At 44.7% G+C, this 27,576-nt stretch overlaps 2 protein-coding genes across 2 annotated transcripts in view; one reads left to right on the top strand and one right to left on the bottom strand.

The window, feature by feature from the left end:
• Positions 1-16,120, bottom strand: part of Cfap61 (cilia and flagella associated protein 61) — a 260,690-nt gene extending 244,570 nt beyond the window's left edge. The window contains exons 1-5 of the mRNA XM_032904350.1: positions 15,978-16,120; positions 5,717-5,867; positions 2,405-2,481; positions 1,572-1,639; positions 1,214-1,340 (exon numbers count right to left, since the gene is read on the bottom strand). Coding sequence (XP_032760241.1) covers positions 1,214-1,340; positions 1,572-1,639; positions 2,405-2,481; positions 5,717-5,867; positions 15,978-16,120 — 566 coding nt within the window. The remainder of the gene's footprint in view (positions 1-1,213; positions 1,341-1,571; positions 1,640-2,404; positions 2,482-5,716; positions 5,868-15,977) is intronic.
• A 4,517-nt stretch (positions 16,121-20,637) lies between these two features.
• Crnkl1 (crooked neck pre-mRNA splicing factor 1) overlaps positions 20,638-27,576 on the top strand; it is a 17,736-nt gene continuing 10,797 nt past the window's right edge. The window contains exons 1-6 of the mRNA XM_032904347.1: positions 20,638-20,703; positions 22,085-22,237; positions 22,731-22,822; positions 23,615-23,773; positions 24,382-24,548; positions 26,820-26,998. Coding sequence (XP_032760238.1) covers positions 20,653-20,703; positions 22,085-22,237; positions 22,731-22,822; positions 23,615-23,773; positions 24,382-24,548; positions 26,820-26,998 — 801 coding nt within the window. The 5' untranslated portion in view covers positions 20,638-20,652. The remainder of the gene's footprint in view (positions 20,704-22,084; positions 22,238-22,730; positions 22,823-23,614; positions 23,774-24,381; positions 24,549-26,819; positions 26,999-27,576) is intronic.

The raw sequence follows: 27,576 nt of genomic DNA, 5'->3' as shown, positions 1-27,576 counted from the left end.
ACCAGAGATCCCTAATAGTCTAATGACCCTTACGTTATCTATACAGCCAGGGGCTCCAAGTTCCCTCAACCAGGTCTAGAGGTGGCTAATAGCCCATAACATCTACCTGTATGTATGACTGAAACCAGCCCAGATCCTTTCTTAGGCTCTTAAGCTAATGCAGGTAGCCTGTCTCCAGAACTCACCTTGTTGGAAGCGATGACATGTACCCTGATTTGACCTTTTATATATCCTCCTCTTCATGCACTAGGGAATGTATGGGGAACTTTTCTCCACACTATACTGCATTTAAATATACTGGCAATAAACCACCTGGCATCAAACTTCCAGACTGACCGAAGTCAATCCGAACCAAAATTTCATTTTCACCTCTTCCAGGTCCGTTACCCTACCTGCCTACACCTACAGACACCCTCCCTCCCTGGCTGCCTGCGGTGACTCACATACACTGCTGTGACTGTGCTGCTGACTAGCATACCACCATGAGGCCTCTCCGTCACAGCCGTCCTGGGGTGGAAGCCCTCCCGATCCACAGCTGACTTCCTTCAGAGCAAGCATCCAAAGAGAACCAGGCAGAAGCTTCCAAGGCTTAATGCACCACTCCACCTAGCTGTACCGGGGAGAGCACTCACAACTTCCCAGAGTCACACAGAGGGCATCCACAGCCCACCAACTGACGAGAGGACTAGGAAAGTCATACTGTAATGGGGGAAGCAGGGTGAAAGATAGAGTAGGGCTACCTTGGAAAAAGTACTTTAAGGGTATACGGCTATACCCTTAAACTGCTACACTTGGGGAATGTTATGGGACACTGATGGTACTGACTCCAACTGAAAAACTCTTGGAGACAACAGTATCCTTTATTCACTAAGTGTCAGAACACTGGTGGGTTTTACAGGAAAAGTAAATGGGCAGATTCATTTTCAAATGTGCTTTATTTGATAGTTTTCTAACTCGCTGCAGGATTAAGGACTATGTTTTAGACCACCACCACCCTCCCCCTAGCAGTAAACGAGTAATTCTGCAGCCACACAGAACCAAATGAAAACAGTTTTGCTAATTATGCTATCCAAGAGACTCTAGGAATCCTTGAATGAAGGTTATGATATCATAAAAATTTAATCTATTTGATTGGGGGATCCCTTCAAAAGTCTCTTATAAAAAATGACCATCCTGAGAGGTTCACATCACACAGGCACTGTGCCAACCATACCTGGCTTTGCGAATGTGCAGCTGAGGGTAGTGGTCGTGCCTGTGACATATGTGCACGGCAAACTCTTCATCATAGTTCATACATGGAATGTTCCCCACTTGGTCAAACACAGTTATCAGAGTTGAGCCTAAGTCACAGAAAAGAAAGAAACGTGTCCTTGTTTGATCGAGGGATAACTTTAGGATTTCAGAACAAAACGTGGTCCCCATTCCACATGGAGCCTTACTGGTCACAATCAAGTATACACGGGAGGTGCTTGAAGTCTGATGACCAAGCTTCTTTCCCATTCCCAGGCGTGTTACTTTAAGCTTAAGTTCCCTGTCAGCTACTGGGGGCACTGGCCTGGTGAGGACCTTACCTAGACTCACATATGTTGGCACTATAAGGAATATGAAGTACAGTTCTGGTACTGCCTTGAACACAGTCCTGGAGAGGAAAGACAGGGTGGGACAGTGTTAATAACAAAGCAGTCATACTCCCTGCCCCTGAGGAAATGAGGCGTCTGGAACGTTACATGGGCTCAGTTGCTCCCTGCCTGCCAAGGCCTGAGCGTCTCCCAGGCTACTTTCTTCCCACTCTACTTTTCCTCCAATTCCAAAGAGCTCCTCTCTTGTCTGTCTGGGTGGAGGCTGCGGGAATAAAAGGGCATGATGTCCGAGTGGCGCACCAGATTTCAGCTGACATTAACCTTTGACCTGGCATCTGGATGGTCTGGTGTGACATTACACAGTGCTTTGAAAGCTGAGCCCCGCCCCCCCCATCCCCACCCAGAGGTCTGTACAGGCTGTCAGAGATGCATCGCCATGACTTGATGGCTTTGCTAACCATCCTTCCACACACCCTATTATTTGGGATGCTACTGCAGGCTGTCGTGACCATACGCATTTCTGAAGGGAGAGACAGGGAACTCTTATTTTGAAAAACCTGTAAGTGTGTGAGGCCAGACTCCTTCCTGACCACTCAGATCCATTTCTTTAAATGCCTGAACTACCTGTCGGCCTCAGAGGGTAGTTTAAAATGAGAGCTTGATAGAGAACGAATGTAAAGAATTCAATTATTTTCTTTACCGCTGCTATTAAAGAGGATAGATATGATAATAAACTATAAGCAAATTAAATGCTACATGTCATTTGAAAACTATTTCGTAGGGCATCCTCTATGATCGCCATCTATAAGGCGCGCTCCACTCACCGGATGATCTCCTTGAGGCAGCCAGTGGCGTACTCGTCCACAGCCACAAAGAAGTGCATAAACAGTGTATTCAGAGACTGCAGGAGTAAAAAAAAAAAAAAGACGGACGTCAAAGGCTGGACCTGACAGGGCTCAGAGCAGTCCCAATGGCAGAGCTGGACAGCACGTGTGGGTGACAGCTTACAGCAAAATGACAAGATGCCCAGAGAGCAGCCTGAGCTCCCTCAACACTTCACTCACTGCCTTCTGCCTGACTAGCACGCAATTATTTAAGGTAACGAGGTAGTCCTCATTACCTTAAATTCATCACCCGGCCCTTGCTCCTGCCCTCGTGGATGAATTGTGAGTAGGGAAGAGCCTGCAGGGGAGTGAAATCGATTATGGACTCCATGGTCTTGCCTTTGGGGGTGTCTACCCCAAGTGAAAGACAATCACCCTTTCCCTGGGGCTCCCGAGCCAGCAGCTGCTGCTCTATTCATGAGACACGGGGGAGAGATTCTCTTATGAAATTGAAGGATGGAAGGCAGATGCCACATTAGGCATCCAAAGGCTCTCTTTTTTATTGTCGTTGTTATTGCTCAACATTCCCAGAGTCCAGATCAAATTATGACTCCTGGGATCCAGAAAACCTGGGAGTTAAGAACTCAGAGAAGCAGGACTCTCACACGGCTCTCAGCAGCCAAGCTTTGAAAGAGCTCTATCCTTTTAACTTTTGGAGATTAGCTGACCTAAACAATAACAGTACTCCCACGTAGCGTCTCTCAGTCCCTGTGTTCATGAGCACCCTAGAAACGACACAGATACAGATGACTGCTGCCAGTAGTGCTGGCATCTGCACTGGGAAAGTGGGGACTCTGTGTGTCTCCTAGTAAGGCTGTCCCTCCCTTGGTGTCAGTTTTGGATATTGGTTCCTGGACCTCTGCAGATATCAAAATGGATGGATGCTCGACTCTGGTCCCTCTTTCAAGTGGTGCAGTATCTGTGCATATGTCTCTGGTGTGCATATCTTACCATGTTTAATGGCGTTTAAGTGTGGCTCCAGGGGGTGGTCTCCAGTGTTATTTGGAAATAACAAGAAGAAGCTCTGTGTGTGTTCAATTCATGTGCAATTATTAAAAAAAAAAAAAAAAACACTTTCCATCACTAGTCAGTTGAATCCATGGGTGCGAAACCTGAAGATAAAAAGAGCTAACTGTAGTTTTCTAGGTGGCCTTGGGCTACCAACAACATAGCTATGTGTTGTCTCCATGTCTGTTAGATGGCGTGTGACTCAGAAGCACTCCGCAGGAATTGGCAAGAGAAGAATTGTGAGTTTGACCTGTGACCTTGAAAATTCCCCCAGAAGCACACAGCACAAACTCCAAACCCAGATAGCAATAAACAATAGGGTTCTAAGTACCTTCTACGTGTTAATCCTTTAATCTCATAACCTCTCTGAGCATCTGCTTGACATCGAACAGGGCTGGCCTTGGAGTATATGGCTTACTGCTTGCTTCATTTATCTAGAAAATTCAAGCTTTGCTCTCTAAATGTCTTTAAGACAAAAGCCACTACTTCGGTGGCAAATGCTAATGGGGTAGACGATACTCTGAGGATTTAATTAGGGCTCAGTGGGTGCTGCTCAGCAGAAATGTAAGGTTACAGATGCAAACCAAAATATAATGCCACACTTTCTGGCAAATACATTGAAAAAGAATAAGAGTTGGGGCTAGGGAGATGACTCTGTGGGCAAAAGTGCTTGCTGTGTAAATGTGAAGATCTGAGTTCAAATCCCCAAAATGCACACAGAAAAGATAGGCATGTCTAGAATCCTAACACTCCTACATGAACATGGAAGGAGGAAAAAGGCAAATGCCTGGGAACTTGAGGCCCAGCTGCCTTGGCGTGGGCAGCAGAAAAACAACAAAATGAGACCTTGGTAGAAATAAGGTGGAAGCAAACCTTACATTTCTGCTGAGCAGCACCCACTGAGCTCTAATTAAATCCTCAGAGCATTTGCCACCGAAGTAGTGGCTTTTGTCTTAAAGACATTTAGAGAACAAAGCTTGAATGTTCTAGATAAATGAAGCAAGCAGTAAGCCATATACTCCAAGGCCAGCCCTGTTCGATGTCAAGCAGATGCTCAGAGAGGTTATGAGATTAAAGGATTAACACGTAGAAGGTACTTAGAACCCTATTGTTTATTGCTATCTGGGTTTGGAGTTTGTGCTATGTGCTTCTGGGGGAATTTTCAAGGTCACAGGTCAAACTCACAATTCTTCACCCAAGGCTGCCCTGACCTCCACAGATGTGCCACGTCATATATTCAGCAGCATTTACACATATGGATGTGCATATGCATCCAGGCATACATATGCCCAAGAATAAGGATGGATAAGCACGTTGGTTTTTTTTTGGTTTTTTTTTTTTTTGGAGCTGGGGGCCGAACCCAGGGCCTTGCACTTGCTAGGCAAGCGCTCTACCACTGAGCTAAATCCCCAACCCCAAGCACATTGGTTTTGAATGTTTTATTTAGCCTAATATGTTCATTATAAAATTAATATTAATAATAACTCAATATGCAAATTATTGGATTTGACTGTTTATTTGCTTTGAGACAAGGTCTTGTGACAGAGACCTGGCTGGCCACTTACTACATAGCACTGACTTGAACTCACAAATCCTCCTGCTTCAGCCTTTCAATTATTGTGATTACAGGAGTGTTCGGCCACACCTGGATATTTAATATTAAAAAGAAAACCTCACTGGTGGCATACTTCACACTTTTTTATTGAGTACTTCGAATCCAGTGTATATCTTATATTTACAGCACATCCCAGTTCAGACTAGCTAACCTCAAATCTACAATGGCCTCCTGAACTCAAAGGTGCCACCCTCTACCAGGGCATTTTAAATGTTACAGAATACGGCTAATTCTGAAGCTCTGCTGTCACTTCTAGGGCAACTGCCTAGGTGACAGGGACCTTCCTAGGATATCACAGACCTCAGCAAGGACACAGGGATGTCAGTGGATGTGACACGCAAATCCTTTGCTTGCAGTGCTTGTTAATTTAAAAGCATGAGGTAGGTCATAGGGGCAGCCGGCTGATAGGGCCACCATGTACCCATCCTGTATACTCTGGCCTCCTGGGCTCCAGCATTCTATTGCTCTGTTCTTAACTGTTAGGATGCTTCTCGACCCAGAAACTGAATGACGCTGGTCTGAAGCCAGTCCCTCCCTTCCACAGCTGGGTTGTTCTAACAAACATGCTATGTGTTTTCTTACTGTCCACAGTCAGACTGTTCTAATCAGCATGCTTTGTGCTTTCTTACTGTGCATGGGATTTCTTTGTCAAGTTCCCTGAACACTGGGATCCAGTTGTCCTGCTTGGCAACATTCCAGTTGGGATAGTCCAAGAAGATGGAGTGGGCCATGATCTCCTCCTTGTCATTGCAGACGGTAACAGCGAGGTTTGCCTTTTCTCTGTGAAAATGCACACATGAACAGAGACAACCAAAAGTGAGGTGAAGGCAGGCCATCTCCCTCTTCCTCCAGGCTAATGGAGCTCAGGACCTGCTGCCTATTACACCTGGGGGGACAGGGGAAGAACAATATTGCTGAAAGCTTGGGTGTGCTTGTTCAGGGTACCTGAAGTCATCAGGTTGTTATTTAAAAGTATGTTTCGCCAGAAGTGTTATGTTTATCTTAGTTAATATCTGAAGGCCTTCCTTGGCACACTGGGCAGAAGACCTTTCCATTACACACTTTCTCCTAACACAGTTGCAGTGGCCAACGGTCCTTTGCTGAGACCGAGGTGATACTCGGGATAATGGGACTTCGTGACAAAAGCCAGCAAAGTCCAGGGCAATCTGGGATGAGCAGATCTCCTGCACACAGTGACAAAGCTGTGTTCAGTTCCAGCTTTACTGGCATTCTTAGGCAGTTTTTTTAAAGCCCAGAGCCCATGTCCTAAGTCAGAGTTCACATAGTGCGTAAGCATCTATAGTCACCAGTTCGCTTTCTACTGCTGTGATAAACATCAGGACCAAAAGCAACTCAGGGAGAAAAGGGTTTATTTATGGGATGGTTTGTATATGCTCAGCCCAGGGAGTGGCATGATTAGAAGGTATGGCCCCGTTAAAGTAGGTGTGGCCTTGTTGGAGTAGGTGCGTCATTGTGGGTATGGGCTATAAGACCCTCATCCTAGCTGCCCGGAAGGCAGTCTTCTGCTAGCAGCCTTCAGATGAAGATGTAGAACTCTCAGCTCTGCCTGCACCATGCCTGCCTTAGACACTTCCATGCTCCCACCTTGATGTTAATGGACTGAACCTCTGAACCTGTAAGCCACCCCCCAATTAAATGTTGTCCATTATAAGACTTGTATTGGTCATGGTGGCTGTTCACATCAGTCAAACCCTAAGACAGTTTATTTCATCTTAACACTTCTAGGTTGCAGACCTCAGGAAAGTCAGGGCAGGAGTTCAAGGCAGGAACTTATAGGAGAAACCACAGAGGAGTTTTGCTTACTGGCATGCTCCCCGATCACGGTCAGCACACATCTATGCTTAAGGGTGCACCCTGGAGTTCTTTCTTCCCCACCCCCTACCCTCGGGATCGAACTTTTGAACCTAGGGTTTCACCAATGCTGGCTAAGTACCCTACCATCACTCTATTTCTAACTCCTTAGCTAACTTCCTTTTGTTTAAGGTTTATTTTTATTTAGTCAGTTTATTTGTTCATTTGAAATAATGTGTGGGTGTGTAGAAACCCAGAGATGTTGGATACCCTGAAGATGGCTGGGAACTGAACCTGGGTCCTCTGGAAGAGCAACAAGTACCCTTAAGTGATCAGCAATCTCTCCAGCCCCAAGCTACCTTTCTCATCCCAGACACCGATCAGTGTGGTGTGCCCTTCTCTATCAATCAGAACTCAAGAAAATGCTCACCGGAGCCGCCCATCCCCCCGCTCCGGGGCCAAGGTGACGGAGACAGTTTCAGAAGCAAGGGTCCTTCTTCCCAGATGTGTCAACCTGACAACCAAGACCTGCCATCACAGGCAGCATCAGCTGACAGAGATGTAGAAACAGAGACCCAGAGGGGTCTCAGGTAAGCTAAGGTTTCCTGGCACCTTCAGCAATCACAATGGCGGATGTCCCAAGGAACTGTCTCAACATTCTACCGACCTGCCAGCCGTGTGACACAGCAAGACAGCAAGTACTGTGACTCGGTATACAGCTGATCACAGGAGGGACATTTGCACGTAAACTAACAGGCAATTTTCACTTGCTTAGCTGAATGAAATTAAATATCATCTTAAAGACTACTTCAAAGTCAGATGCTGGGAGTTACCCTGCTTTCCCACCATCAATCAGTGCATTTTCAGAGGATCTAGCGCCCTCCTTTGGCCTCCAAGGGGGACAGGCATGCATGCGGTGCACACACAGACGTGCAGGGGAAAAACTCACACATAAAATAAATCTTAAAAGAAGAAAATGAGCACAAGTGTGGAGTCCATACTGTGCGTAGCCCTGTTTTTATTATTTAAACAGTTCATCAAGCAGCAGTCTCTCTCTCTCTCTCTCTCTCTCTCTCTCTCTCTCTCTCTCTCTCTCTCTGGGCTTTTCTGCTCTAGGCTATAACCTATCTGAGAATTATCCCTCTAATTCCGTGTTAAAAAAAAAAAACACACATGTCACATAAAAACCAGCACACATCAGGTATGATGATCACAGCAGTGGTGGGAAGGAAGAGGTGGGCGAGAACTGAGGACAGGGAGCTGCCATTGCCTGGGGTAGCAAGGGACAATATGTTCCTGGAATCTCAATTTAAACTTGAAATGCATTTATCCATGGGAACCTTAGGGTGGTGCTTGGGTTCTATAGAACAATTAACATGGTACCATACTGCACAGACATTATGGATTAAGTAAGCTTTTGTGGGTTGGCCTGGGAAGCCAGCCAGGAACAAGTTTGTTTCAATGGGGAAAATGCACTATAATTTCCAAATAGCTGCCGTAATAAAAAGAGACTTCTGTAGCATTATCCTTTTGTGTACATAATTTCCATTTGTCACTGCCCTTTAGCCATTGTGCCCTTCTAGGGACAGATAAAAACCATTCTGGGATCAAAAGTGGGGGTAAGGAGGATAGATAAAACCCATTCTGGGATGGGGGCGGGTGGGAGAAAAATGGCAGAAAGAGAAGTCATGCTTTTTAAAGATGGGATTTAAACTGTTCTTTGTAATAGTTCAAATACAGGCTATTGCTACATGTACATAGCATGTCTGTGTCTATCCGTGATAGATGCATATACCGTATGTACTTCACACAAATGTCATTAAAGCTCAAAGGTATTGAATTTCCAGCAATGGAAACCAGAACTCTTTTCTCTGGAGTAACAAATGCCTCATTTGTTCCACTGGTTTCAGGAACTTTCCAAAGGCAGGCAAAACTTATTTCAAGAGTACTTGGTGGGGATCTTGGTGAGGCTCCTTTCTGCTTTGTTTAAATGAGTGGGCGAGAGACCTCAGTGTTCACTGAATTCATCCCGCACAGATGGGAGGCTAGGACAGGGCTCTGTCCACCCTGGCCACTGCGTGATGCCTGCTCTCAGCATGGGAGCTTCAGTTCCTACCCTGACTCATCTGCCTTGCTTGGTCTGCTCATTTTCATCCTGACCAGTGTTACTCATTTCTCTGTGAATGAGAAAAGAAAACGAAATAGACGAGAAAAGACATGTTTTGAGAAATGTCTCAAAAAAGAAATCAGTCATTAAGCCTTGAGCTCAGCCTGGCAAAGGGCCAGGAATTAGCCTGCAAAATGAAAGAGAGGTGGGTTTGGGAGCAGATGTTCCTGATGCTGCGGGAAATGAAAATGTAAATCTACCTTTCCTCCTGAAGTATGCTGGCTTCTAAGGCTCCTCACAACCTTTATAAGGATCACATTTGAGCACAACTGTTTCAGGCCTTGAACTCTACAACACTTTTGTCACGATCTCCCAAGTACTGAGATCACAGGCACTGTGCCACCTTGTCTGCCTTACAGATTCGCAGTCCCACTACACCTTCCCACGTGGCATAGCATACTTTCCTATCTACCAACAGAGGAAGTAAAAATTACCTTCACGACTGCGCCAAGAGCCAGCTTCCCTTCAGGACTAAGAGGCTGCTTGAAGGTAAAGCCTTCAGGGAATTAGCACATGACTTAATTAGTACAGGATTTAAGAAACTGGTTCGTGGAAGCTTTCCAAAGAAGAAAAAGATCTGTAGGCGGGCCTCCCTTGTAAGACACACATGCTCTGCACTCCATGTCTGAATACCCCATTTATGAACCTGCCTTTGAGGACCAAGGAAGAGACAGGTGTATTCTCTGCCCAACCTGCTGCAGCCAGATTGAGTGCCTTTGCACATGCAGGAAAGGAGTAGAGTGAAGATGGACCTACGTTCAGATGGGAGGATGGAGTTGTTGGAGTGGCTGAGGTGGAAGGAGATGAAGGCAGACAAAGGCTACACTAAGTCTACACTTAGGATACAAGGAGCCACACTCCCCAGGGAAGACAGATACTTAGTTGCAGGTCTGTCCTCAATGTTAGATACTAAGCAAGCTGGAGTCACAGATTCATCCAAAACTAATTTGAGACTTTATAAGACGGGAAGTTGTTATGTACACCTATGATTGTCTTATCTGTACTGGTCTTAGAAAATGGACGCAGTGTCACTTATAAAATGGCATAGCCTTTCTCTGCCTTGTCGTCATCATCAAGCTTTCACTCACACACACTCACACACACACACGCACGCACGCACGCACGCACGCACGCACGCACGCACACACACACACACCTACCTCTCCCCTCCCCTTCCTTATCCCCTCCCCTCTCCCCTCTCCTCTCTCTTCTCTCTCCCCTCTCCCCTCTCCCCTCTCCACCTCCATCCCCACCTTAGGATAGAGTCTTTCTACATAGTCTTAGCTGTCCTGGAACTCACAATGTAGACCAAGTTGACCTCAAACTCACAGAGATCCTCCTGCCTCTGTCTCCCAAGTACTGGGATTAAAAGTCTGCACCATCCCACCCAGCACACATACATGGGTCTCTTTTTAGGAATCAAATTGGCCAATCAAGGTCTGACAGTATCTTGGCCATCCCTATACTATCCCAAGAGCTATACCTGGGAATCTTTACTGGAACACGTCTCTCTATTGAGTTTCCTTCCTCCAGATTTGTGTGGGTCTTTTCCTTTCCCACATGAGTTTAGATTTGTGTTATCAAGTCCAACAAACAATCCTGGGGGAGACTGGGGAGATGGTTGGCTTTGCCCATTTGTGATTTTAAATCTTCATATCTAAAAGGCAGTAACCCCCTTGATTTATATAATTTTTCCTTATTAGCTTTCAGAAATTGACAACTGTCCCCCATAAACATAGGGGTGATCATGTCAGTTTTAGACTTGATACTTTATATTCTTTGGCATAAGTGTAAACATCTAACATTTCCAAACTATCCACGGCTAGTTCTGCATATGAAAATGGCAGTTTACTTTCATTTAATGACTTGGCAGCTGGCAACTTCCAACTTCAATGTGAAGTCTAGTGATTATTTTTACCTATTCCTTCAGATGCTCCACATAATGAATAAATCACCCCAGGCTCAAGAAACGCCATGGAAGAAGGAGTGGAAAAAATATGAGGAATGTTAAGACGGCTCGGCAGTTCAGACCACTCACTGCTCTCACAGAGGACCAACGTTCAATTCCCAGCACCCACATGGCCGCTCACAACTGTCTATGACCTCAGTTCCTGGCCAAACACTCATACACAGAAAATCAAAATATGTTTTAATGTGAGGAGGATGGAAAGAGGATCTCTGACATACTGTCTGGCCAGGACGAGGCCATTGTACTCATGTGCTCACTGCAGGGATGACTGACTATACAAGGTCAAGGGAACCTGATGCTGACATTCCAGCAGGCAGGGAAAACTAGACTCAGTAAGTTAAAGGCGGAAAGGGCAGGGGGGACATGAAGGTGGGAAGAGATGTTCTAGAAGGAGGAGGAAGGAGGAGTTGGGTAGATGGGACCAAGACATTTATATGCATGCCCATAATTATCAAAGAATAAATAATGAAACAAAGCAAAGAATAAATCATTTGCTAATAAGTAATCTATTTTGTTTTTTCAACCATCAAACAACATACACCATTTTGTTTTAGATCAGTTTTGCTGTTTTAAGAAAGGGTCTTCCTATGTAGCCCAGGCTGGCCCTGAACTCACAGTTCTCCTGCCTTAGTCTCGTGATTGCTGGGATCACAGGTATACCCCACTGGACTGCATGTTTTATTTCTTACCACAGTAGTAAAGAAATCCAATTCAATGTCAAATAAAAGACATGGTAATGGATAACTTCATGTTGTTTATTAGAGTAAAAGAAATTCATCTAATATCATTATGACGTTAAGTGGTTTTATAGCTTCAGCATGTTAAGGGAGTTCTTACATTGAGTTATAACCAAGAATAACTTAGATTTTATTAGATATTATTATATTATATTAAATATATTTGTTAAATAAAGATAAACATTATCTCACATAGAGATAATTTTATACTTTCTCTTCCTTTAATCTCCCAATAAAGCAAATTAATAGTTCTCATTTTCTCTGTCTCTGTCTCTCCCTCTCTCCCCCTTGTGTGTGTGTGTGTGTGTGTGTGTGTGTGTGTATGTGTGTGTGTGCTTGCATGTGCCAGAGGTTGATGTTAAGTGCCTGCCACAGTCATAGTCATTCTTACTTTTTGAGACACGGTCTTCGCCATCTTTGTAAGCTCCTGGGGTCCTCTTGTCTCTTCGCGAGCACCTGTCTTGTTTTGGGGATTTGGGGGGTGGGTTTGAGTTTTTTGTTGTTGTTCTTGTTGGGTGTTGTTATTAGTTGGTTTCAGTTGTGGTTTTTGTTTGTTTGTTTGATTTCCCTGTGTACTTCTTGGCTGTCCTGAAACTTATTCTGTAGACCAGGCTGGTCTCTAAATAAATAAATAAATAAATAAATAAATAAATAAATAAATAAATAAATAAATAAGAGAAAGAAAAGAAAAAGCCAGGTGGTGGGGTGCATGCCTTCAACCCCAGCACTTGGAGGCAGAAGCAGGCGGATCCCAGCACCAGTATTAAAGCGTGAACCTCCACACCCAGCTTTTCATGTGAGGGCTGGATTGTGAACTCACTCAGGACTTCACATTTGTGCGGCAAGCACTTTGCTCACTGAGTCTTCTCTCCAGCCCAATTGATCCATTTTCTAATCATAAACTAACCTTCGATTCTGGAGTCAATTTGCCCTGCTTATGACGTACAGCAGTGTATTAGTAGCATGTATGTGTGGGTACACATGGGTATATGTAGGTGAGCACACTGTCACTGTCTTCAGACATGCCAGAAGAGAGCATCAGATCCCATTACAGGTGGTTGTGAGCCACCGTGTGGTTGCTGGGAATTGAACTCCACGTGTGTGCAGGTAGAAGTGCCTGTGCATCTGCAGAAGCCAGAGGGCATTTAGTGTCTTCTATCACTCCTCACATTGCCCCTTAGAGGTGATAAAGCTCCAGTGACCTTCATGGCAGATCTCCTCAGGGCCAGGCTCAAGTTATATACATGAGACCATGTCCAGGTTTTGTGTGAGTGCTGAGATCCAAACACCAATTCTCATGCCTGCGTCTCACGTGCTCTCAACTGCTGGGACATCTGTCCTTGTCCTTATTTGTCTTATGCCTCAGTGAGTTCTCATGCACTGAGGTCTGCCAGAACCCAAGGACTATGGTGCCATAGATATTGCTTCATTTTCCTCTAGGTCCGTATCCCTCCTCCCCCATCATACGCCCTCTCTCAGGGACTTCCCCAGAATAATCACATTTCTTCTGGTTCTACTGACTGTTTTGTGTTATAGAAAATTTGGGATGGTACCACTAAAAAATATGTAAATCCAGGCATGCTGGTGTACACAGTAGTCTTTGCGTCCAGGGCCAGCCTGATCTACATCGCGGGATAGATGATATCTCAGAAAAGAAAACTGCTGACAAAAAAAGGGGGGGGATTTCCATTGGAATCATGTAAGTTTAAAGCTGTCATAGTTCCATCAAGAAGGCAGTATTTTGTAATTATACAGTGGCTTTTTTATTCATAGTAACGTTTTTTGTCCTTGAAGTATATTGACCATGAAGTAGAATATTATCTACTATTAAGATAGCAATTCTAGGGGATCTGGAGAGATGGCTCAGTGGTTAAGAGCACTGACTGCTCTTCCAGAGGTTCTGAGTTCAATTCCCAGCAACCACATGGTGGCTCACAACCATCTGTAATGGGATCTTGGTGCCCTCTTCTGGTGTGTCTGAAGACAGCAACAGTGTACTCACATTAAAAAAAAGGGGGGGGGAGGAGCCATTCTATGTTTTTGGAAGAGATCATCGGTAGCAAATCTTTTTTCCCTGGTTCTATTACTTTAAATATATGCCTTCATATTTTTGCTTTGTTTTTTCATCAACATGACCATCTTAACCACTGCACTAAAGACTTCTGTCCATACACATGTATTCTGAGTATGGATATGTGTGAGAGTTTCCTCTCATCTTACATGATTTTAATACCTCCTTCATTGTATGCCTTTCTCTTCTCTTAGCCTTGTTGTATGAATGAATGAGGTCCCCCAGGGCTCTTGTTCTCAATACTCCCGGCAAGCTGGTAGTATTGTTCCGGGAGACTGGAAACTTTGAGGCATCTGACATTGCTAGCAGAAGTAGGATCCCTCGGAGGGTCTATCTGCCTTTGGTTGAGACCTGAGCTGCCTGCCCCCTGCCCTGCTGAGACGTGAGTAAGCCATGCTACAAGCTTCCACTCCATGCCCCTTCTATCATGATGGACATCTGTACCCTCTAGAACTGTGAGCTAGCTCAGATAAATCTCCCTTCTCTTATGTCACTTCTGCCTCAGATTTTGTCACAAAGGAAAGAAAAGTAACTAGAACCCTTCCCCTCTTTTACTGCTGGGGTATAAAATTCTATTCCATTTTCTCCTCTGCAAATCCTACATTACAATCTGTAGGCCTATTGTTTTCACAATGATTGTAACTAAGTGAGTGAATTATTTACATTTTCAAACAAAACATTTACCTTCTGCATGTATAACAAACCACTAAAAAAAACCTTACTGACTTAAGGTAATGACTTATGACTGGTCTGTGATTCTTTGATTTTGTGATCAGAGTCAAATGTGGCTGTGGCTAGAAACTGAAGAGTCAGTGACTGAAAAGACTGACATGACTGGCTGGCAGGAGATGGTGGCTGTGGGCTGAGCTGCGGCTGTCATGGACACTCACCTGTGGCTGTGGGATTTAACCATTATCAGCGTGGCACCTGAACTCTGAGACGGAGAACTACTAGAGACTTAGGAGACGCTGCAGGATTCTCTGTGCCCTGGAAGCCACAAAGTCTCACTTCTGCTGCTTTCTATGGGTCGCCCAGAACCATGCCTGACTCCATGTGAAAAGGCACAACACAGGGGCGTGAACATCAGGTTGTATATCACAGAAGTGAGGAACAACCATATGAGATATCAAGCAATAAGCTATCTAATATTTTGAAGAAAAATAAGGACCTGATTGAAAGGTTTTTATTCCTGGGTTTACAGAAGGTTTAGACAGACAGACAAACAGACAGACAGACAGATGGACAGACTGACAGACAGACAGATGTGTTGATATAAGTGATCTACACACACACACACACACATAAATAGGCAGAACAAGAACTTTGAAGAAAAACATTTGTTCACATTTCAGTTTAGAAGAACACCCTAACAGTGGTGGTTAAGAGAAACCTGGGCTCGGTCACTTCTGTAAGCCTGACCCTCAACAATCCTCCCATCCTCATCCATCAGATGGAAGCAATAGCAGGTACCTCAGAGAACGGTCGGGGTAACTCAATGACATAGTCCTGGTAGGCACAGAGCCTGCTGTGCAGTAAGTTCTCCATACATGATCACGCTAATAATGTAGCCCAACTGACTGTACTCATGAGCAGGGCTGGTGAGGTTTCAGCTCAAGTCTGCTTGACTCTAAAGCCCATGAGAAGTCTTCAGTTTACACACCATTAGAGGACACGGGGGTTGGCTATCCCCTAGACTTGCTAGGCATTTTCTACTGTGCAGTGAACTGCCATGAGCACAAGGGAGTGGGGTCCCTTTTTGTCGCATGATAGTTGTTGTTTTTTTTAATATTTATGTATGTATGTATGTATGTATGTATGTATGTATGTATGTATGTATGTATGTATTACGTAGTATTCTGCCTGTACACCAGAAGAGGGCACCAAGATCCCATTACAGATGGTTGTGAGCCACCATGTGGTTGCTGGGAAATGAACTCAGGACCTCTGGAAGAGTAGTCAATGCTCTTAACCACTGAGCCATCTCTCCAGCCCCACGATAAAGTTTTTAAATGGTGGCTGTTTCCTTGCTGGGGCCTTATGCATGCTGGCCAAAAGCTCTGTCTCTAAGCTACATCTCCCCAGCCCTGCAGTAACGCCGACAAGCATCCTTGAACTTACTTAGCTATGCACTTACAGCAGATAGATGATGTTGAGCCTCCCAAACAGCTTCTGAGTAAATTTTCTGATGAGAGTTTTGATACAGAAGATGTCCTGGGATTCTGTTCTTCGGCAATGCACTACCTCAACCTTCCCTCTGGGAGAAGTAAGGACGGACATTTTTCTCTCCTGTGCTCAAGAGAGAGAGAGAGAAGTCCATTGTTAATCTCAGATGGCAGGCTAGCTCGATTACAACATGTATGACATTGGACAGTTACTTAATTTCATGTGGTCAGAGTAAGCCTGTGTAGGGGGACTTGGGGGTTCGGGGGCCATATTTTCTTGGATGGGTGGCTATAACAACTGCCATTGCAAACCTGCTAAAATGCTGCTCTCCTAGAAAATGAACTGAGAACTGGCCTGTCTAGAACTTCCTACAACTATTTTAAAACTGCTTTAGATATTGAAATGGATTATTGACGGACTTGATCCTCCATGGCAGCAATACAGTCATAAGGAAAATATTGACATACATTCCAAGTAAGAGTTTACCCTTATGAAACTGAAACCCTAAAAGACAGCAATCTTAAGAGGTTTTATGAGACAAAATAAAGTCTAAACAAGAAAGCATCTGCTTCTTTAAACAGTTTTCCTGAGGGGTCACCATGTTTTGGAACCCTGGGTTCCAAACCCATTCCAAGCCATGGGCTTAAATGTTTTGGAAATGTCTCCCCAAAAGCTCATGTATTAAGGGTTCAGTCAACTTGTGCTCTTGTAGGGAAAGAACCCTGGTCCTTTGCTGTCTTTCTTGTTGCTTTGTGGCCACGACGAGGTGAACAGACTTCCACTGTCCTAAGTTCCCATCAGGATGCTGCCAGAGGCCCACAGCAACAGGGCTAGGTGAGCATGGCCAAACAGAGTTTTCCAGAATCAAGAGTTTAAATCAACCACATTTTCTTACAGGCTCATTACTTTTGTCCAAAAAGTGGAAAGCTAGAAAATCTATCAAAGGCTTGAAGAAGTCTGTCACAGAGAGTTGCTCTCTGTACTACGCACATCTTCCCCACAGTCTTTCTCAGAAGAACCCTCCAATGGCTGCAGCGGCAGAGTGTCAGGGGTCCAGAGATTTTGGGGGAATGCTGCCAACAGCAACAGTAGCCCACAAAATGGTTTCGATTTTCACTTACTATCTTGAAGCTTGTCTGCCTCTTCTTTCCATCTCTTTCCCCTTCTGATCCTCCCCGCCTTCTCTTCCAAGGGCGGAATCATTACATACTAATGGGTCAACTGAAATCAGGGCAGTCAGCTTGGCAAGGTCACAGTGCCTCAGAGAACAACACGAAAGCATGCTGTACGCAACTCTTAGCCTCCTGCACCGATGACCATGGTTCTGACTTGTAGCACGCAGTTGATCTCTGATGATTTTTAATCATCATATGGATAGAATTATATAGCATGTGTGATTTTTTTTATCACAAGATGTATCCTGTTACTTTCTTTTTAAAGCTTAGATATTCCAAAGAAATTGAATGCTGCAGGGCCCTGAAATGGACTGTGCTCATCCCCTGTTGAGGAAACCAAAACTCAGGGAAAGAAGGGGCTTGGCCGAGGCCATACACATGTGGTCAGAATAAAAGCGCCGGCCTCTCAGGCCAGCACTGCCTCTGCCATTCCCCACGATGGGCTCTCTGGGCAAAGGGCCCCTCTCGTCATTGTTCCCCAGGGCTTCAGATCAAAGCAGTACTGGTTTTCCTTAACTGCAAATCTTCAGTGAAAAGTCTAAGATGGAGTTAACTAGACCCTGAGAAGGCAGCAGGGCGGCAGGCTAGAGTCCTTCCCACCACCAACTTCACAGGCTTACAGAGAAGTTTTATCAGCACCTTCAAGGGCAACATAGCTCCTGGGGATGGCTCTATGTTGCTCAAGCTTATAGTAATTAAGAGGCATCAAAAATGTCAATGTATTCATTTTTTAACAGTTTTACAGTAAGTGAGCGGTGAAGCTGGCCAGCTGTTTCCGTAGCCCAGACATTTAGCAAGCTCTGTGAGCTGAGTGCAAGAGGACTTGGGCTTTTCATAGAGCAGGGTGGGAGAGAAGCAGGTCCCCAAGTGTGATGTGATCTGTATGTGCAGCGTTGGTGTTACGGTGATTGTTGTGGTTAACTAGAGGACTTGTGCTGCTCCTAGCTCCGCCCAGCTGTTGCCTAGTGGAACCATGGACTCAGAATGGAAGTACTTCATGTTGCAAACCTCGGTATCTAGGTAACATCACCAAACCTGGGATATTAGCTTACTCTTCCCCATTCTCTCTTATTTTAGCAGCTATTAGCCTGATAGGTAGTTTTACATTAGGAGCGTAGCAAAAATAATCTCAATGTATTTAATGTCTGGGAAACAAGATGATGTTAAATATTTGGATGACATAGTTTAGAGCTGTGGCAAATATTTTCATATTGACTATACTCATGTGTAGTTTGCAAAGATTACGAAAAAAAGTTTAGAAAGAATAGGTGTGATGTTATGACATATTTTCCCCCAAATACTAGAGTTGGGCAACTATGGAAATTCCCTTAAACAATTACCTGTTGCCAGGTGTGGTGGTGCCGCCTTTGATCTCAGTACTTGGGAGGCAAACACAGGTAGATCTCTGGGGGGGTTCCAGGCCAGCCAGGGCTACACAGTAAGACCTTGTCCCAGAAAACGAACAACACCAAAGACAAACAGACAAACAAACAAACAAACAAATCACCATCATCATCACTACCAATAACAAAAATTCATAAGGATTAAATTAATCCTCTAATAAAGACAAGTTTAAATGCATGACACTTAATAAAAGTCACCAATCTGAAGAGATCTATCACTCCAACCATCTACCAAGACCTACAGAGACATTAAAAAACAGGCCAACCCATCCCTGCTACCTAAGTCCAGTGTTGCTACTCTCTCATCCCCCAAGGCTCAGGGGATCACTGTCGGAGAGGAGGCAGTGTGTGAAAACAGGAGGCAGTGGATGACTACAGAAAACATCTGGACACAGCAGCAGAACACAAAACCTGTGCAAACTCAAGCCAGACCAAATCCCCACATGGAGAGTTAGGCACAAATCCCATACCTGGCAGCGGAGAAATTAGCCATTTTTAGCTGCTGGAAAGCATGAGTTTTCTCTAAGAGTCTACCATTCTGGTAAGTTGACCAGGCTCCAATGGAAGACCACATATCCAAAAATATCTGGGCAACACAAATTGGTCTTAAAAGGTTGAAAACCAAAAGGACACAAAGTTGGGTAGATAGGGAATGGGGTAGATCCGGGGAAAGCTGGAGGAGTGACTATGATTAAAATGCAAAACTCAAAGAATTTTTAAAAAATGCTTACAAAAATGAGTATTGGGCTGGAGAGATGGCTCAGTAGTTAAGAGAACTGACTGCTCTTCCAGAAGTCCTGAGTTCAATTTCCAGCACCCACATGGTGGCTCACAACCAACCATCTGTAATGGGATCTGATGCCCTCTTCTAGTATGTCTAAAGACAGTGACAGTGTACTCATATAAATAATAAATCTTTAAAAAAATTAAAAATTGAGTATTGGGGAGAAGGATGAACAGGCAGTACCCTGAGGATCTTAATGGCTTGGAACTCTGTAGATTATAGAAACAGCAGACACAGACTATCTTGCCTTTGTCCTAAATCTCAGACAGTACAAGGGTGAACTGTAACAGCCTTTAACTGATAATGTGTCAGTGTAAATTCACCAATGCTGACGATGAACCACCGTAGGGGTGGGAATGGATCGTAGAAAGCCCTTTGAGGGTGGGGAAAGAGGGAGTAGGAGAAGCTCACCTTCCCAATTTTACCGTCAATCTCAAAATTTTTATTTAAAAAAATTATCTTAACTATATGCTCAGTAACTCTGTTTCTGAATGTACGTCGGATAGTATACATACTAACATCTAGCGAGCACTTTACATAGACAGATTTTCTCTTTAATCTTAAGGAAATAGGTATTTCTCTCATTTTATAGCCAAAGGATAACAGAATTGAAATAATGAAAACAAATTTACAGACTAAAAATTTGGTTTTTGTACCAAATGTACCAGTTTCTGTAGATGCTTTGCTACTAATTTCCACCTTTCTCTAACATCTTGTTGCAAAAATACCTCTATTTAAAAAAAAAAAAAAAAATCCACGTTTCAAGATCATTAACTTGGCCCAATCGCGAGGAAGCCCGAGATGAGGGGGCGGGGACTCAAGACTACAAATCCCAGCATGCACCGCTGCCCTGGCAGCTGCTTGCAAGGCTGTGGTTTCCTCCGCGCTCTTCCCTTCTCCCTCTTGTTTCCACATCCGAGATGGGTTCCTACGCCCCTTGTCAGGTGCCACTACCTACAGCTGCACGCATCTTAGAGACGGACCTGGGTGAGCCCTCGCCGCCCGAACCCCATGTCCCTGCGGCGCAGCCCACGCTACCCACCTCACCCGCAGTCCCAGCAAGCGGCGCTGCTCCTCAGAGGACGCGCACACGGTTGCTACGGAAACGACGCGGCGTTTCCCCTGACTCGTGAGGCGGTCAAAGGTCGCCTTGGCAAGTTCCGGTTCCGGTTCCGGGATCTAGTTTGTTGTGGGCTGGCTCTGTGGTGCTGGCCGCGGGATTTTGAGGCGTATATCTGAAGTCCGGGTGTGGGCCAGGGTCGCTCACGTTCCGCGGCTACAATCATGGCGGCTTCCACGGCAGCCGGGAAACAGCGGATTCCTAAAGTGGCCAAGGTAAGCGACCACGAGGAGCCTCAGCACAGCATCTGTGGTGTGGGGCACTAGAGATTCCGGACAGAGATCTTTGTGCCCTGGTCCAAGAAGACAGGTGATCCATGGTGAGGTGGCACGGGGTCTTGTCACTCCGAGTTCGTCTCCTGTCTGCCCAGCCTTCGTTCCAGGGTGGTATTTTTGTGATGCAAAGCATCAGTTCGGTTCGGTAAACTCATTGTTTTTCCTAGTCTCTGGGGGTCCCCTACTTTTACTCGAGGCTACAGTGCTCCAGTAAAAATAGCAACCTTGATAGATGTAGCCTAGTCCCGTAGACTATGCTATAGGCAAGAACCAGAAGGGTGCCAGTAAACTTGAGGGTAAGCTTTGTGAAGGAAGCTAACACTTGAAGGCTGCGTCAAAGTTAGGCAGTGGAAGGAATGGGAGAGGACAGGCTCTGTGCAATGACATCATTTAGGTTGGACAGTAAATTATTCTATTTCCAACGGTGGCTGATACTTCACCAATGCTTAATGAGTATCAAGTCTTGCACTTAGCCATTGCATACAATCTTTCTCTGGTTTGATTCTTCTAGGGCCTTTCGGTCTTGAGACAGGTTTTTATTTCCACATGTAATTGTAAAAAATCTAATGTGGTAGCTTTTCCCCTGCATCCTGAGTCATAAAAACCAGGGTATGTGTCCTGGCTAGATTTTTTTGACAGCTCGACACAAGCTAAAGTTATCTAGGAAGAGGAGTCTGGACTAAGAAAATTCGTCCATAAGATTGCTTGTTATGCAAGTTACTGATTGGTGCAGAGGGCCCACCCTACTTGGGCAGTGCCATACCTGGGCAGGTGGTACAGAGTAGTTTGTAAGAACAGACTGAGCGTAGCTTGTATATCAGTCATGCCTCCGGCTTCCTGCCCTGACTTCCTTTCATGATGGATTCGTGATCCAGTTGTGTAAGCCAATCAATAAGCTCTCTCCTCTGCGGGTTGTTTATGTTGGTGTTGTTCTATCACAGCAGTAAGAAAGCAAATTAGAACAGCATGTTTGCACTCAGGGTCCATCTACCTTGAACACGTTTGACTTGTGGCTACCGTGTTGAAACTAAAACGCTTACAGGCTATTGGTGGAGACTTTGTAAAAAGAACAGTTTCAGTTGGCCTAAAATGTCATGGAAAACCAACTTGTCCACTCGAGGGGTTAGAGGAGTGAGTTCTCTGAGCAGGTGATAAAGAGGAAGTGGTACGATTTTCCCCCTGCCCCCGGTTCTGTCTCATGGAGAATTGAGGATGTCATTCAAAGATGGCATCTTGGACTCATTCTTAGGAAGTTTATGTCCTAGAAAATCTTGTGTGGAGAACACTACCCAAAAGCAGGAATGTCTCTTTGTCCTAAAAGGTGAAGAACAAAGCACCAGCAGAGGTGCAGATAACCGCAGAGCAGCTCTTAAGGGAGGCTAAAGAAAGAGAGCTTGAGCTCCTCCCACCCCCGCCTCAGCAGAAGATCACAGACGAGGAAGAACTAAACGATTACAAACTACGGAAAAGGAAGGTGAGTCTGCTAAGAATGCACTGCGCACGTCTGTCCAAGTCGCCCACCACAGTTAGGAGCGAGGGCCTGGGAGAGAACTCCGAAAGGGCCTATGTGATCGGACCTCAGGCTAGTATTTGGGATTATTTAATCCACTAATATCGTGGAAGTCATACGTAAAATTCTACGAGTTACCAAGCACTTGAAGGTAATGTTAAAAGTTGTTTCAACATTCTTATTCTTAATGAAAGTAGAATTTATTAAAGCACTCGTTGTTAATTGCTACGGAGAACAGCAAAGCGTTCTAAAAGACACACCTTACATTTTTCTTGATGTCTCCATAAACTTCAGAGAAACACCTGTCATTGTCCCCCTTCTGGAGGAAGGTTCTTTTTCCTCAGCATCTAGGATATATTTTCTCTTAGAAAGAATAAAATGAGTGCTGTATATTACAAGGGGGAAGCAAAGTCATTTTCTCTTTGACACACTTTCTTCACTCCCCTTTGCCTTTCAGACTTTCGAAGATAATATAAGAAAAAACAGAACTGTGATTAGCAACTGGATCAAATACGCACAATGGGAGGAAAGTCTGAAGGAAATTCAAAGGTACAGTGCCACGACTATAGTAACTGTCTGCAAAGAGCGTGCAAGCCAGCACGTGAAAGCTGGGAAGAGGAGAGCACGGAACCGTGCCGTGTCAGCAATTTCCAGCTTCTCTTCCATGGAGCTCTCTGAGGCATTCACTGGGAAGGACAGTCGGGGGGTGTCTCAGGAGGTTCTAGATGTGGGTCTTGCTGCTAGTACTCCTGTCGCTAAGAACAGCGTTTTGTCTGTTTTCTGTGTTAATTGGATATTGTTTCAAATATAGAAGTGTTCTCCTGAAATCTGTTTTCAAGATAAAAATCATGGTGGCCTTCACTGCCCATTGACCAGCCTTTCTGCCCTCGTACCCATGCTCCACTGTGACCATGTCCTTGCCAATCCTGAGCACATCATTGCTCATTACTGTGCCATTTGTTTGCTCTCTGCCTTGACCCCTTGAAGGCGCCTTTTCTTCACCAACCTTGACTTCTGAACAAACTGCAACTCTCTCTCCCATTCTCAGTTCCAGGAGCTCCTGCAGCTTAGCCTGTTTCACCAAACATTGCCATTTCTCTCTCTGCTTCCTGTCCAGACCTTGCCTATGCTGCTTGTAACATTATGAAGTAATTGCATGCTGTCTCTCCTAAGGACTGTGCGGTAACTTGAGAACATCATTGCTTTTCCTCTTCTTATGACTAGAAGTTGGCCCATGATAGGTGCCTTTACAACATAGGAGGGCACTGCAGCTACTGTGAGGTGGCTGTTGCATATCTTATAGGTGCTGCCTTTGATGCTCTCCATATCTCATTGGTTAAGGGCCCGATCCATATACGAGCGTGCTTTAGATGTCGACTACCGAAATATCACACTCTGGCTGAAATATGCAGAAATGGAAATGAAGAACCGCCAGGTCAACCATGCCCGAAATATCTGGGACCGTGCCATAACAACCCTGCCGCGAGTCAACCAGTTCTGGTAAGCTGCTAATTGCACAAAGCGGTCTTCACAAACTAGCAAAGTACCGCTTGGCTTGTGTATGGCTTTTATTTGCAGTTATAATAATTGTATATGTTGAATATTACATTCTACTTTTTTAAGATTATGCTATTTTTTAATGTCCCATAATCTATGAGTCATAATTCTAGTGTTCCATAGCTATGTAATCAGACTTAAATGTTTACTACAACTTTTTAACTCATAAGAAACTTCTTAATGAAGCCTCCCTCCCCCATGGTTAATTCTTTTTCAGGTTTATTTTTAGTAAGACAACATTTGCTTAAACATCTTGGAAAGATAAAACTTAAAATCAGCCAGGCATTGGTGGCACGCACCTTTAATCCCAAGAATTGGGAGGCAGAGGGAGATGGATATCTGAGTTGGAGGCCTGCCTGGTCTACAGAGTTCCAGGCTAGCCAAGGCTACAAAGAAACCCTGTCTTGAACAAAACAAAACAAAACAAAAAACCGTAAGATCTTTGCATTTAACAAAGCATTAGAAGTGTCAGAGTGAGGGGGATCGATCACTCAGGCTTTTTTCCCGAGTCCTTTGACCACAGCAGGCGTGTTTGAATGATTCCGTGTCAGGTACAAATACACGTACATGGAGGAGATGCTGGGCAATGTTGCCGGTGCTCGTCAGGTGTTTGAGCGCTGGATGGAATGGCAGCCTGAGGAGCAGGCCTGGCACTCCTACATCAACTTCGAGCTGAGGTACAAAGAGGTGGAGCGGGCCCGCACCATTTATGAACGCTATATCCTTTGAATGAGGGATTACTGGTACATGGCTGTCATGGGTGTCTACCTCCCAAAAAGATGTCACAGTAAAGATGTAGCTGTTAACGTGACGCTGCGGGCCAGGAAGGCAAGTTTCGTTGCTTTCACAATTTCCTATAGGGTTAGAAATTAGTCAGATAAAAATGTGTAGACTGAGTCATTTGAGTCTTTTCAGTGATATTGTGGGTTCGTTTTTGGTTTTTGCACAAAGTCCTGGCTGCTAGAACTAGAGGTCTGTGTTGATCACTAGCACTACTTTATTTTTATGATTTATTATTTATTTATTATATATGAGTACACTGTAGCTGTCTTCAGACACAGCAGAAGAGGGCATCCGATCCCATTACAGATGGTTGTGAGCCACCATGTGGTTGTTGGGATTTGAACTCAGGACCTCTGGAAGAGCAGTCAGTGCTCTTAACCACTGGGCCATCTCTCTACTACTAATGGAGTGAACCTCATCCAGAGGTTCACTGCTTACTAGCTGTGACTCCAGCTAGTAAATGACTCCAGAGTCATCCAGTTCCTTGAGCCTTTGTGTCTCTTCTAGACAAGAAAAATTAAAACTAAACATGGTGAAGTCTGAGTATATGCCCATGGATAGAGCATGTGCCTAGCATATTTTGAGGCCCTGAGTTTAGGCTTCAGCACTATAGAAAACAGGCCAGTGTTAGCAAATATAAGATGGGGTTTGCGAAGGCACTGTTAGACGGACCTCTGATGCTCATCACCCAGAGGCGCCCTATTTGCAAATTGCCACACTTGTTAAAATTTGTTTGGAGCCCTCAAATTAATAATTGCTGTGCTTTAGCAGCCATTCGTAGACATGTATGGAACAGCGAACATTTTGTGTCGCTCGGCATACAATTCCTAGCTGAAGTCCATTTCAGCGGTATATAGTGATGCTTGAGTATGAAGGCAGGAGTAACCCAGACCGTGTCCACAAGGAGCTCTCTCCCTCTCTGAAGCCACCCTGAAGCAGCTGCTTGACGCTCTGAACCACATCACACATAAGTAGACGACATAGTTGGCCAAGGCCTGTGTTTGGATCCACAGTACACATGTAAAAAGCTGCACCAGCATATATGTGTAACCCCAGTACTGGGGAGGTGGGGCAGGGGGATCTCTCGGGCTACTAGCTAGGCAGTCTAGGTGAATAAGCTCCAGGCTCAGTGAGAGGTCCCTTATCAACTAAGGTGGAGAGCAGTGGAAGAAGATACCTGATGTCAGCCTCTGGCCTTTCGCCCCCCCTGTGCGCACCCCCCCCACACACACAAGAAAATAGGCTGTGCAGGTTTTAGAATTTAACACTATGTTCTGTGGGAGATGTGTGCACATCCCTCCTAGGGTCAGTGGTTTGACTTTCAGGGACTGAGGAATCTACTGGCTTTCCAGAACTTCTGTAAGCAGTGAGAACCGCACTGTGAACATTAAGATCTCCAGTTGTCTCTACTCATTCAATAGTGGCTTACCAGAGGCTTGAGGAGCTCTTGGTTTGTAGCAGATGAGACCCTAAGCACTTAATACTGTCAGTGCTTGTGAAAACCCTCATGTGCAGGAAACTACTCCATCCTACAAGTGAGGAAACTGATTCAGTAACTTGACCAGCGTCTCAGGTGGTAACATAGGGGTATTTGACCCAGGAAATCAGCCTCAGAACTGATGTTCTTAACACCTTTGCTACCCTTGAATGTCTTTTCACTGTGGAAATCATTAGCTTCTTTGTGGAAGGCCATGTGCTCTGTTAATCAAATGGCAAGTTAAGACTTTAGCTTTAGCTTTAGTTAGCAGCTTTCTTTTCGTGGCAGTTTACTCTTTCATTGTGGGTAGACTGCTGTAATGAGCATTTAATGCAATAGGTACTTTTTATTGACCATGTTCTTTTGGCCAGAAAGTGCTAGTTTCACAAACATTCCCTCACTTAATAAAGCAATGGTGAGTGAAGTTGATGCTATTTTTCCCTTTCCACACATGAAAACCCTGAGACAATCGACCTGTTGAAGATCATATGATTTGTAACTGGTTCAGGTTTTCTTTGGCTTCAGACTCTGTTTGTCCCATTGCTACAATACTGAGTCAGCCCAGAAGGGAGAGAGAATGAGTAAGGCGAGCCTTGCCTCACAGGTTAGCTGCTAGCCTCGTCTGAGTGTGCTCATCCTGTCGTGTTTTGAATTGTCGAAGTTTGGGAGGTGAGTAAGGCTTGGTTGGGTTCTGTCGTTGGTGTCTGCTCTTTCCTTCACTCCCCGCACTTGTGCTTGTGCACCCTGCTGTGAAGAACTGGATCAAGTACGCTCGATTTGAAGAGAAGCATGCTTATTTTGCCCATGCGCGGAAAGTCTACGAGAGAGCAGTTGAGTTTTTTGGGGATGAGCATATGGACGAACACCTCTATGTGGCCTTTGCTAAATTTGAGGAAAATCAAAAAGAAGTAAGTCTCAATGAATTCATCTCCGTTTTATTTTATTTGCGTATCCAGAGAGAAAATGTTTTCTAGATACAAAAACAATTTAATACAGAACAGCACACATTTATTGCTGAGCTCTCCATTGGAGCTGAGTGGTCATGTACAACGACTGTCTTAATTTCACTCTGCTTTGTGTGAAAATTACACCTTTAAATATGAATACCTGGAGTTGGGTGTCTTAGCACATGCCTCCAATGCCACCTCTCAGAAAATTGATGATTGACTCAGGCTGAGGCAAAGCCAGCATAGTACATAGACCTTATCTCAAAAACACAAAAGTGCATGTATAGCCTGCTGAGAGCCATTTGGTATCCTGATTCAAGGGTCTTAGGGATAATGAGCTGGGGAGGCAAAGAACCAGTGCCCTCAAGCAGAGGAAACAACGTAGAATGGAAACACAGATTGCCCCACAAATACGCCAGTTCCTTTCTTCCATGGTGTACACAGAAAAGAATAGAATTGGAGGGGTCAGATTCTCTCTAGGAGCCACAGATTAGACGGTTTTCAGTGGGACAGTGACCTTCTGGCTAGTTTATGAAAAT

The sequence above is a fragment of the Rattus rattus genome, chromosome 5 (assembly GCF_011064425.1).
Source record: "Rattus rattus isolate New Zealand chromosome 5, Rrattus_CSIRO_v1, whole genome shotgun sequence".
Lineage (NCBI taxonomy): Eukaryota > Metazoa > Chordata > Mammalia > Rodentia > Muridae > Rattus > Rattus rattus.
The sequence above is the reverse complement of the archived record's forward strand: the minus strand, read 5'-3'. Positions and strand labels throughout refer to the sequence as shown.